At 39.4% G+C, this 12857-nt stretch overlaps 1 protein-coding gene and 1 long non-coding RNA gene across 5 annotated transcripts in view; both read left to right on the top strand.

The window, feature by feature from the left end:
* The first annotated feature begins 415 nt into the window (after positions 1 to 415).
* Positions 416 to 12857, top strand: part of EMC2 (ER membrane protein complex subunit 2) — a 33247-nt gene continuing 20805 nt past the window's right edge. For 2 of the 4 annotated variants that reach the window (XM_057408201.1, XM_057408203.1), the window contains exons 1-4: positions 493 to 547; positions 4319 to 4432; positions 6540 to 6604; positions 10924 to 11009. In XM_057408201.1, the coding sequence (XP_057264184.1) occupies positions 508 to 547; positions 4319 to 4432; positions 6540 to 6604; positions 10924 to 11009 (305 nt within the window). In that variant the 5' untranslated portion in view covers positions 493 to 507. Of the gene's footprint in view, positions 548 to 4318; positions 4433 to 6539; positions 6605 to 10923; positions 11010 to 12857 lie in introns of all 4 variants that reach the window. The other 2 variants (XM_057408199.1, XM_057408202.1) reach the window with 2 other exon arrangements.
* Positions 5205 to 6378, top strand: LOC130598621 (uncharacterized). The gene is made up of 2 exons (XR_008972039.1): positions 5205 to 5360; positions 6033 to 6378. It is a non-coding gene; the product is annotated as an uncharacterized LOC130598621 (long non-coding RNA).

Raw genomic sequence — 12857 nt, 5'->3', positions numbered from 1 at the left:
AGGCACCTCCTCACAGGCATGTATTCACATTGTGCCACGCAAACTGGACGTGGAAAGTGTATGTGGGTTATAATACAAGAGAAATCAATTTGTAGGCCTCAGCGCCATCTCCGGTTTAGGCTCTATGCACTTCAATTCAGCCCAGCCAGGCCTGCCTGGCCACGGGCAGGACCAGTGCAGGGTGCCACGGAAAAGGCGATCACACGTCTCATGGTGTGTGATCTTCGCTCCCGACGCGAACACCGATTACATAAACCCCAAAGCCAAGCCGGGGAAAAGGCGAGCGTTTTGATTCTCCGTCCTGGCCAGCTCCGGTTCCTAGGGACTCGCGCCTGGGCGGGTGCATGCTCCCGGCCGGTGCGTAGGCGTGGGGAGCAGTAGTGCAGGCATGCCACTGGGACCCCGCGGCGGCCCCGGCAGCACTGCGCGGGGCGGGCCCGCTTCCCGCCCCGCCGCCAATGAGGGCCAGGGCCGTCACGGCGGCGCGTCACGGGGGCGGCCGCCAAGATGGCGAAGGTGTCGGAGATGTACGACGTGACTTGGGAAGGTAACGACGCGTCCGCCGAGGCCGGGCCCGGCCCGGCCCGACCCCCAGACCGCTGGGCGCAGGGTGAAGGTGGTCAGCCCCTTCGGCCCTGCTGCGCGGCGGGGACGAGCAGGCCGCCGCCTGTTCCCGGCAGCCGGAGCCGGGCGGTGGCGGGGCCCGGGCGGGGCCGGCGGCTCCGCGGGCTGTGGGTGGCCGGGCGGCGCAAGCGGAGCTGGCGGCCCGTGCTCAGCCCCGCGGTGACCGCGGCTCCGCCGGTGGTAACGTGCACAGAGCCCTGAGAGCGGAGCCGCCAGCGCCTGCCCCCATGGCTGGGGGTCCATTTTCCTGCGGGATGGGGATGTCTCCACACGCACCGGTGCGGCGGGGCCCAGCAGCTGCCTCTGCTCCGTGCTGACGGAGCCCCGTTTCTCCAGAGCCCGGCGGCGGGTTCTCTCGGCCCGGCTTCCGACCCCACAATACTGATGTAGCGCCTACAAGAACATAGGGCTTCTTATTTGGTTGAGCAGTTTGTGTCAGTTCACCTCCTGAAGCGCCAGAAAAATACCTGATGTTTTCCAGAAATTCCGTGGTGTGCGTTTGTGGAGGAGCTCGCAGGAGCTCTGAACTGACATAAAAACTCCTGAAAATCCTGCTCCCCTGCTCTTTGTAGCATTCACGTGTTTAATCCTAATAATTAATTATAGCAGTACATTTTTGAGGTTTACCTGACATTCCCAGTGGCTCTTTTCTCATAAGCAGTACATGTTCAAATACGAGTTTGTACAGCACTCAAGCCTACTACTGTCTCATATCAAGAACAGATTCATGCTTCTCCATAGTTTTGGCTGTAAAGGGGGAAACTTCAGCTAGGTGGTCCCACATGTTACAAACATACTGTAGAGAAGGTAATGCAGAGAGCAGCTGTATGTTCTTTGTTTTTAGATATATTGTCTATATCTATATATTTTCTGCCAGTCTGTGAAGAAATAAGTGAGAAAATAATTCCCAGATTATAGATGATTGGTTAGTTTAGGTTTGTAGTATGTGGATAGGAGGAGCAACATTGCAAGGGATGTATTTTAGCAGATGCCAGTAACTTGCCCATCAGAAACAGTGGCCATACTGGCTTTCCTGCATCTTTTTTTGCAGGACTCTGAAGCAAGACAAAATGGAATTTCAGATACTCAGTTTTCGGGTCAAATTGCATCAATCTCAGAAAATCTTTTGTGTTGAAGAAAATAAGTGTTGTAGCTAAATGATTTAGGATGAAGAATAGGTCTTTCTTGTCAGTATGTTTTGTGGTCAGTTTACAGGTAGTTTTGCTCTGTAATCTGGTTGCATCACCATGATGTCGCTTTTGAGAAAAGCTTGGTTGCTTGTTCTTGTATATCTCTTGTGAGGAGGTACAGCGGTGGTGAAGCTCAGCTGGGGTAGAGTGCAGGCCGGCCACTGCTTGGGCAGGGAAGTTGTATGGAGTTTTTCTGGTGTTATTGTTGGGCTTTTCCAGAAGTTTCTGTAAAACAGCTTGTGTAAAGAACTTTTGCGGTTTTTATTTTGCTTGAACATACGTTTTTATAAAACCCAGAGGTTTAGTTTTTTGCTTTGTTTTTAACCTGTTGTTCTCAGGTGTCAGAGATTAGATAAATGAGATTTTTTCATGGGATAGGTGCATACATTGTGGGTATGTTTCTGTGTGTTTAGGCCTAGATTGTTTTGGCTGAGAGTATTGCAGAGTTGGTATCTTTAACTTCTAGTGTAAAGGCTGGGTATAGAGTGCTTAAGTTTGCTGGTTTGGGACTTGGCTAATTCATACTGGAGTTGAACTTCCTACTCTTAGAAATAACCTAGATATTCCCTAGATATTCTATTTCCAAGAATCTTGATGGACATCTGTGGCATTGTGCTATGTGCATAGTTTGTGCATATTGAAAGAGAAATTTTTGGGGACCAGCCGGGGAGTTTTGTCATATCAACTTCTCAGTTGGTATATGCCATTTTATGTCCAAGTGTAGGAGTTGGGGTGTAGGGGAAGATCTGTGTTGGTACAAGGGACTGTGTCCGCTTTAGAAGGATGCATTTGAAAAATATTGTATTTTTTCCTCAATTTTAAGAGATGCAAAATAAAGTGAAAATGAGTGGAGTCCTGCAGTAGACCATGCAGAGACTCTTCTCAGGAGGAAGGCTTAAATTTCTTAAGTTATGTGGATCATTAAATTAGTATTGCATTTTTTTTTCTTCTACCTTTTAATCAAAATGAGGTATCTCTCAAACCAACGAGCCTCTCAATAAAGCTACATTAATGAGAACACTGTTCTCTGTCCTGCAGTTTTTTTTCCATCGTTGTAAATTCTGTACTTGGGTGATGAATGCTAGATGTGCATTCTGTTAATGCATGATTCAGACACTTTTCCGTTTGGAGTCACACTGGAATGGAGGCATTGATAATTTCCAAGTAAATGAGTGGGTAGAAATCAGACAGCTTGTTTATCTTTATGCATTTAGCTTGTCAGTTTTTGTGAATGTTTGTGTTCTCTCACAGTCTTGCTGTCTAACTTTGGATTTCCAGGGACCATTATGTGTCTAGAACCATTTTACGTTACCCATGCATATGAAATGTAACCCTCTGGTGGTTTTGGTTGAATTTCAAAATACAAAATGTAGCACAATAACAGTCTTATGAGCAATCTGAGATCACTTCAGGTAGATGGAAGAAAGTTCGGTGCTTAATTTTTAGCTGTCAGTTATGTTAACTATGTGTTTTGAAGTGCAAGAAAAACTGACAGTGTTTAGATCTATGGTTGTGTTTGGTTTTCCAGCTGTTTTTTTTTAAAGTTTGTTAAAAAATATTCGTAATAGTTATTGTGGTACCTTCATGTTAATAAAGCCACTATCTAGTAATGAAACCTATTTTCCTTAAGTTTCTTCAAAATTTATTCTTACATATGGAACATCTATCTGTATATAAATGTATATGTGTATATAAAATCACATTCTTAGCAATTTCCTCATCCAGAGGATAAATAAAACCTGGGCTAGGTACTGCTCACTAGCTGACTTCATGAGTATGAGCTGGCTCTCTTGGGTATCTGATCATAGTAAAATGTAAACTTGAAACACAAATCCTAATGCTAAAATAAACTTTTTTTTTTATCTGACCTAGATAAACAGTGGTAACTTTTATACCTTTGGGCAGTTCCCTGGTGTAGATGGCCTTTGCTTCCATGTCTGCCTTTCTTGGGGCTCCTTTCCATAGGAGTGTGTAGATTGTGAGTGAAAGCTCACAGCATTTTGCTTACACTGATAAACATGAGCAGTGATTGAATTATCATGGTTTTAATAATACTTCAACTGTAAATTTCTTAAGTAAAATTTATCCACCTGGAGCAGAAAAGCAGTTTTAGTATTGTTTGTAAATGTGTGAAACTACTTGGGAGAGATCTCTTGTAGCCTATTTTTCCTAAGCAGGGGGAATGTCCATTAACTTTTATTGTTTATTGGATAACTAGGTATAAAGGGTTTTTACTGCATATATTAATAACCTGAGAGACCACAAACTTGGAAGTTGAATTGATATTAGAGCATGAGCACAGTTTGTGGGACACGGTTTCAGAAGTCTGGTGTAGCTATCTGTTCTCTAGTAGTTTTCTAATATCAGTAGAAGTCACTTTCTTAAATCTAGTGCTCTCTCTACCTATTCTCCATATGCATATTTTCTGGAAATAAAATTAAAATTCCATTAGTGTCTGGAACTCTAAATATTTTATTTTTATTTATTTCTCCCTTTTGCCCCAGATATGCGTGATAAAATGAGGAAATGGAGGGAAGAAAACTACCGGAACAGTGAACAGATAGTGGATGTTGGAGAAGAGTTAATTAATGAATATGCATCTAAACTTGGAGATGACAGTAAGTAAACAGTCATTATTTTCAAAACTTCCATCATCAGATTTTGTTTTCTCTTTTTAGTCTCTATTTTGTACTTATGTGTTGCCTTTCTGTATCTGCTTATGTTGATGGAATATTTATTGCTTTCCAAGTCTAATAGGCTGCCAGAATTCCTAGATTTTATTTCTTTCCCACATATGGGCGGCAGTGAAAATAGGTGGAAAAACTCTTTACTATAGGCATAAAGTAAGTGTAATAAAGTGCTGTCAAGATTGAATAGGTTTGCATATTAATCTTACATGTGTTTTTATTTTAATGCTCATGCTTCTTCCTTTTTTTCCCCTTTTTTATATTTCAGGCCATTTAATATAGATATTCTTTAATACATTTCTCTTGTTGTGCTTTACTTTTATTAACTGCTGTTACATAGTCACCAGGGGATTTTAGCAGCCACAGCAGTGCATTCTATTTACTAATAACAGTTACTGTACTCCATATGATTATTCAGTTAGTTAACTTGGTCAGTTAGTTTAGTAAACTAACTTTAATTTCAAAACCCTAACTTCATGTTCATGGAATTAAGGTCCACATGGTTATTTCAGGAAGACTGCCTCCCTCAGGTGAGGAATCTTTCAGTATTGATTTTGGGGTTCTAAAGGTAGAATTTGTTTTGTATCATGCTTTGCTTTGGTTCTGTCTTGTACCCTCTCAGCTGTAATTCTGTTCTGGACTTCCTTCCATTCTGAGGGGCTTGGCCACTGCAAATGTTGTACTTTTTTTGGATGTAAATACATGGATTGTCTACCCGTAGTATCATGTGTTGAAGACACCTCTGTGCGTAGCAGTGAGTCGCGAAGTGCGCTTGGAGGTCCAGTGCTCGAAGCAGATACTGCACTTGTGTGGGGGTCTTGCATTGTAGTTGTGAGGAGCATGCTTGGTTTTAGACTGGGTATGCTTAATACACCCACCTACAAGAGAGTTGAAGGTTCCTACTGCTGTAGAAGAACTTTGAGAGCTAACCTTGATTTTACTTTCTTCTTACCACGTTGCTTAGTAATTTATTGAGAGTTATATTTTAGTAAGGAACTGTTGAGGAGTTTGATATTCCTCTCAGATCTTGCTGATGCCTTTTTGAAACATTGTTCTCAGTAATAAGGGCTGAGTTATTTCTTTCTTGTCAGGGTTCAGTTTGTCCTTCTTTTCAAGTGTCATGGATATATGTTATCTGTATTTTGTCTGTTTGGGAAAAAATGGATACATTACATAATAAAGATAGAATACGTATTTTACAGATAGTTCCAATGAAGAGGATTGACAGGCAAATTAATGCCTGTTTTTTTTCTTTTATATACCTAGCAAGAAATAGTATTTTCTTAAAAAAAGTAGTGAAAATTCTCATCATAGAAGCTAACGTTTTAAAAGGAGAGGGCTCTTGTTATTGCTATTTCTATATTGTACTGTATTTTTATTTTAGATTTTTGTTTTGGAGGACATTTATTTCTGTTTCATTTCTGTAACATGTTGAGTGCACCTCATTAGATTTACATGAGTTCAAAGCACTTGGTACTTCTAATACTTACATTGCGTGTTTCCCTCTACCCATAACCTTTCTTTTCGGCAGCTTGTAAAGCCATGCTGTTAAGTTCTTTACATTCAAGAGCTTGGTAGGCCTAGAACAGAAATAATGTAATATGTCATTGATTTAGAGATGTTGTTCAACTCCAGGAAGAAGACAACATTTGTGGGACTTCAGTAGTGAAACAGTTAAGGGAAATTTGTTTTCTTTGTAGCCCATATGGCTGTTCTCCAGGTCTGATCAGAGAGCAAGTCCTAGTGGGGATCTATTTAGAAGACTGCAGCTATTATGTTAGGAAAAGTAGAGAATTAGAGCCTTTTTGCCTTTCAAGATGTCAAAAGGTACTTTGTTACTAAAAGCAATAAAATTGCTTTAATGCCTTTTTAATTAATTCCAGCAGTTTCTTAGAATGTCTCTGTTTCAGTAGTGATCCACAGGAGTAGAAGGGGGAAAATACACAGACAGAATTCATTAATCTTATTTACATTGTAGGTGTTTCCCATTACCTTAAAAAAATCACTTATCTGCATGTAATGTCTCTTTTGTGTCCAGTTTGGATAATATATGAACAGGTGATGATTGCTGCCCTGGACTGCAGTCGAGATGATTTGGCATTGGTAAGTTTTCAAGTTGACTTTCTCTTCAAACTTTAAAGTTTTCCTCTGGGTGTCTCTTGCAGCTAGTTCCTTGGACAGTTACAGGATATTCTGAACTCCATAGCTTGGACTTCTAGCATATCTGTTGAGAAGTACATTGCTGGGAAGAAAGTACCACCACCTACCTCTTCTCATGTGTAAATTTTGTTTCGATGATCATGTCTCTTCCAATAGCCATGAAAATATTTACAGCTACTCCAGTATGGGCTAGATGTCATGAATAATATTGAAGTTTCCATGTTGTACAGAGAATGTTTGTTTATTGGAAACCTCTCAAATTATATTGGGGTTTTTGAATGTTTTGAAGTAAAAGGTCCTGTTATGCATGTCATATTATGTGTGGTATTGGCTATCATCAAAGAAAGTCCTTTGCATACCAGAGCAGGTCTTCAAGATGAGTGGGGGGCTGGACTACATAATGTATAAGGAAAGGCTTGAGGGATCTGGGTTTGTTAGGTCTTGAGAAAGCTAAGAAGGGATTTGATTGCTATCTTCGGATATGTACTAATGAGAAGGTATAAAGAAGGTGGACACAGATTTTAGTAGATTTGCAGCAAAAGATAAGTGTGAGAGACATAAGCTGCAACAATGGAAATTACAATTAGATACTAGGAAGAAGTTTTTAACAGTGTGGTTACCTAGCGAACACTTTATGACGAATGCCCTGGCATTTCCTTTAGAGATGCTGAGAAATGGACTGGGAGGTGGCCCCGCGCTCACTTGGAAGCTGGCTCTGTTTTGAGGGGGGATTTGGAGCAGATAACCTCCAAAGGTCTGTTACAGTCCAAATTGTTCAGCGATTCTTGATAAAAAATATTGTTAATGGATATTAGGACTTAGTTAATTTGTATGGATATTTATTTGAATCATGCAAATAACAATTTAAATTAAATGAGTTTATTTATAACTCGTAACACCTGTTGAGTAGATTAAAAATAAAAAAAAACCACCAGAACAAACAAAAACCCCAGCTAGGTTAGGTGATCCTTTAAAGGCAGCAACTTAAAAAGGCAAAAGTGTGTTTTTCAGGAAAAATTTAATAATCTTTTCATCCCTCCTTCACTGAATGCTGGGAAAAAAAAAACAAACAACCATGACCTTGTCTTGTGCCTTGAAAACCAGCAAGCTTGAGCTTATTCTGAGTGAAAAGAAAGGTGTTTTCAGGAGTCCAGGTCTTTCATTCTTCCAGTGAGTTGCTCTGTCAGATGGCAAAAATACCCCATAAAGTCTTTGAGCTTCATGTGGTGTCATTTGGGTGAAACTTAATGATCTGTGATATACAAAGGGTCAGCCTAGAGGATATAGTTGGGAGAAAGGCAGTTTGAAAGTAGGCAGAACTAGACAAGTTTATCTCGCATCCCACATATATATGGTAAAATGGGTGTGCGCTGGAAACTACAGCACAATGCTCTGAACTTGTCATGAACCCACTGAACTTTCTTTCCTTTGTTCCTCAGAAGAAAATACTGTTGTATAGCTGCCTGTTTAAACAAAACAAATAGAATTACTGTTTAAATAAATACTTTTCTGTGTTCTGATTTATATCTAAACCAGTTTTGGTCTTTATTTTCAGGGTCTTTTTAGGAAGACTTTCACAAAATTGTTGAGGGAGCCAGTGTTGAAAGATCAGTTGTGAGACACTTTTTTTTTTACTAACCCTGGCAGGGATTTTACATTTCAGTTTCTGTGCCCTGTAAGGATTATTGCTTAGATGAGGGAATGCAACAGTTTATATGCAGCTCAGAAAGGAGGTTAAAAGCTTAGAGGGAAATTTAGTTTTTTGTTTTATGTTAATTTAATTTGATTGATTTATAACAAAGAAGTAGTTAATTCAGACAAGTCAACATCATATGTGGCTTTTTGCTACAGCTGTAGCCTCAAAGTAGACAAACAGCTTTGGAACTTCTGTTTTTTAGCAGTGAGTTTTTGACAGCTGTGATGCATTTTGCTTAGGGGGATGGGTCTCATCTGCTCTGAATGAGGAATCTGAGATGGTTTTCAGAGTCATTTATCTGAATTTTTTCTTTTCTTTTATTTCTTACTCATGTCCTCTCTGTCCTGTACAGAATGACTGTGCATAATACATGCCCCTACTGCAGCCAGCCCATTCCACATGCTGTTCTATAGTGCAGTCACCTACTGTTGGCAGGCACTTGCACTGCCAGTGTTTCACATACTGAAGTCCAGGTTTATATTTCTTTGCCTTTTCAGACCTTTAAAATTTAAACCTGATGTGATTAAAAAAAAAAATCAGAAAGCAAATTGACTGCAAATTAAAGTTTCACGTACAAATGAGGTTTGCCAGGGTAACTGCTGAGTTTCTGAGAGAATCTCCCAAGTAGATTATTGACATAGTGCAGAATAAATCCTTAATAACATAAATGATATACAAGTTAAATTTGAAAAGCGGGTATTCAGTGCTGCTGAGTCCAAAATATTTTGAAGATCTACCTCGTGTGGTTTATTCATGCACTTTTGTTTTCAGAGGTGTTACAGTGAGTTGGTTTTGACTGTCTGACAGCTTTTTATGTCACTTTTTGTGACTGATGTCTTAATCTACAGGAGTTTATTTTGGCTTTGTGGCTGCAGAGTTTGGTTGAATAATGATTGCATAATTGGATCTAATGTGAACAGTTCTGGTTTTATAGTATTCCTGCGCTTGATTGCTACTTCATCAGCTTTTTTATATTGTCAGTGGCGATTTTCTAGATGTGAAAGTCCATCTGCAGATTCTGGAGCTTAGTAGTATTGCAAATGTTACAATTTCTGACATTTCAAAGTTTTACTGTGGAAAAGCAGTAAAAGTTCATGTTTTTATACTGAAAATCACTGTCATTCATGATTCCCAGATCACTGGGCTACAGGGTGGATTTATTGTCTGCGAAAGTTCTTTTTTAAATCTAAAAGGTGGTTTGGATTGTAAAAGCTTGAGTGAAACTACTTTTCTGGAGTTTGAGATAAGATTTCCCATCTCTTAAGAATGTTCACAGATCAGTTCAGCTATCTGTAATGTGCTGCTAAGTACATATAGTTTTTATGACAGGTTGTTGTCCAGTGCAGCAGCAGTTCACCTAGATGTCACTCAAAGTGCCAGTAAACTGTTCCTGTACTAAACCTGAGCCTTGCTATGTGCTGCGGCATTGTTATAATCTTGTTTCATTGCAAGTTAAAGTGATCATGATGAAAATAGTCTGTGCTTACTTGAAGCTATGCATTATTTCCTTGATTGATGTTTCCCTTCTCTCTTCTGTATTTTTCTGGATCTGGGAGAGATGTGACTGTTTCTCTTTGCTGTGCTCTGGCAGTCTGTTTCTGTATAGAAACAGGGAACCTACTAAATTTTACTGATTTTTTTCTTTTTTTTTTTCTGTATTATTCTTTTGATCAGTGGATTTGATAAGATGGAACAGATTATGTAGATGGCCTCTGCTGAAATTTTGCGTCTGAAGAACAACTTTAGAAACTGAGTTGTATAACTAAGTGTTGGAACAGGAGGTTTCTGTGTGAAGCTTTTAATGTGATTCAAACTACTGGTCTTTTAGGGAGCCTGTGGACTGTCCTGGTTCCCATTATAATGAGTCAGCTACAGGCTCTGCAATGTTATCTAACCACATTCACGATATGGTTAGAGTTAATTTGCTCTGGGGAAGTTGTGACTCAGTCCCTTTTTCACTAGTCCAGAGAAATCTCCCTGTGATGAATTCTTTTTATCCAGCCCAGGTGTCTCACTGATTTCAGGAGTTAAAAGCTGTGCTGCTTCTGCCAGCAGGCTCAGCCCAAGCCAGTGACAAACATTTTCTTTGGATTTCAAAGTTTTATTTTAAAAATAAATACATAGCATAGTATTAGCATAGTTTGTTCCATTGAGAGATACCCATTTATTAAAGAAGTATCACATAAGCTCTTACTGTCTTTGTTTTGTTTTTCTACTGTCTTCTGTTATTATAGTAGACTAAGTAGACTTCAAGTTTTAATAGTATCAGAACTGGTTTAGTACATGAGTTTAATTTTCTAAACAGATAACTATGTCCAGGAAAGCCTGATGATCTAACAACCTGTATGGAAGATATTTCTTAGATTTAGTCTTCTAACAGAGTTTCAGTTTCCAAGCTTCTTTTTATCAATACATTTTAGTGATTACTTCAAAAATAGCTGTTTGATTTTACTCAGAAATGCCATTTCAGGTTGTTAAATTATCAGCCAAGGACTTTTCTTTTTTTCATCCAGCTTCTGTGTAGATAATTGTATTCACAATAGTATCTTGGCTTTTATTTGTACAGTTTTGTCTTCAGGAGCTAAGGCGGCAGTTTCCTGGGAGCCACAGAGTTAAGCGATTAACTGGAATGCGATTTGAAGCTATGGAAAGGTAAAACCTGAATTGAAAACACTGTGCTTTCTGTCTGGAAAGATGCTTGCTATTTCTTAAAATGGCATTCAGGCACTATGGAAACATGGCAAATCCAGGCTGGGCAGTTTCCTTATAGAAAACAGTGGTGTGCATGATCATATTATAATGTTTAGACATTTTTGTTGCATTTTTGCATATATTGTGCGGTGTTATTTTTTTGCCATCTTCCAATCAGACTTCATAAAGTGAAAAGGTCTCTTACTCACAGTATAAGTCATTATACAATACAACACTAGGCACTTTTTTGGCGGAGTCCAGGAGGCATACATTTCATCTCACAGAGCTAGAGCAGCATATGAAAATCAGTGCCAGTGTTTTTTTGCCTTTGTTGTTCTCCTGTGTTCCTAATCACTGCAGGATATAGCTCTTTTCCCTTGTTTTCTGAGTGTGGATAAATCCAATAGAACTTAATGAGGATTAAATCTATGGAATTCATTATAGAAACAACTCAAAACCTATACCAAATAGGATGGCAGAACCTAAAAATTAAACTGACCATTTAGAAATATCCTGTTATAACATAGCGAGTTTAGCAGGAATTATTAAAATAATGAACAGCTTAAAACTTTATAGCTTTCCAAGATTAATGACCTCAGGGTTTGAGGTTGACCTTTATTGTCTGCCTTTCTCCTTGGATAATCTTTGGTATTTACATTCTGTTCTAAGGCAGTGTCAAGGCAACTAGGTGTTCCACATTTCTCACTCACTTCCTATCAAATACGTATTCATGAAGAATTTCCATTAACTTAGCTCTTTTTCTGTCTTCATTTGATATAGGGTAGGAAGACAGTGAGAGAATGGCAGCAGATTTTCTCCATTCCCAAAACCTATTCAGAAGTGCAAAAGATCAGAATTCTGTCCTAGGCTTATGTGCCTACATTGAATATAATAAGTGGGAACAGATCTCTGTGGGAGATGACTGCTGCATGAACATTATGTGTTATTTCAGCAATGAAGTGATACTGAGCCACGGTTTTCCAAAAGCACTCATAAAAATTCTTGACTAAATGACTCTGGCATGTTAGATCCTTGAGATTGGAATATCAGGGGAGCAGACGCATTAACGAAAGCTGAGGTTTCATCTTGATAGATTTTCTCCAGAAGTTAGAGAAGATGGAGGCTTTGGTTCTGCGTTGCTTTGAACAGGAACTCATCTGCAGATGCTCTCAGCCATGGCCTGGAGAAGCCTGGTTCTCTTCCCTTGAGTATAAATGATGCCTAGGGAGACTTAGGCTGGAGGGTATCACATTTTCAATTGAAGAATTAAGCTTCTTATTAAATTCTAAGTGACTTCTAGGATCTAGAAGGATCATGCTTTCCCCAGCAGAAATAGGAAATCGTGAAGGACATTCCTGTAGACTGAGATATCTCTGTAGATACTTGCTGATCAAAAGAATGCTTTTCTGGAAATTCACCTGTAAAGCTGGGATTATGGCCATCCTGTTCAGTCTTGTAAAAAATATTTGATAAAGTAGCAACTTACAGAGAACATGAATGCAGCATTTTACAGCGTGTCTGCCAAGTCTGTAGCAGTCACCTTCTACTCATTTCTGCTTTTGTGCTTGCTTTCTCATTTGTTCTTGTATCTTATGGTAACTGGACTGGACAGCTGAGCTATGCTAATGTCAGCAGTGTTTAGGGAGCAGTGAGAGTACGTAAGTGGTGTTGAAGGTGAGAATGGGATGTGTAGTATCAAAATCAGTCAGCAGTACTTCTGAAAAACTAGTTGTCAAACTGTACATGAAGACATAATATATGCCCTAGTTATGTGGTAATAGCGCAACAGCTGTGTAGTCAGATGTGTTT

The sequence above is a fragment of the Pezoporus wallicus genome, unplaced genomic scaffold (assembly GCF_028554395.1).
Source record: "Pezoporus wallicus isolate ANWC-B61680 ecotype Strahan unplaced genomic scaffold, APGP_CSIRO_Pwel_v1 contig_3815, whole genome shotgun sequence".
NCBI classification, from domain to species: domain Eukaryota; kingdom Metazoa; phylum Chordata; class Aves; order Psittaciformes; family Psittacidae; genus Pezoporus; species Pezoporus wallicus.
The sequence above is the reverse complement of the archived record's forward strand: the minus strand, read 5'-3'. Positions and strand labels throughout refer to the sequence as shown.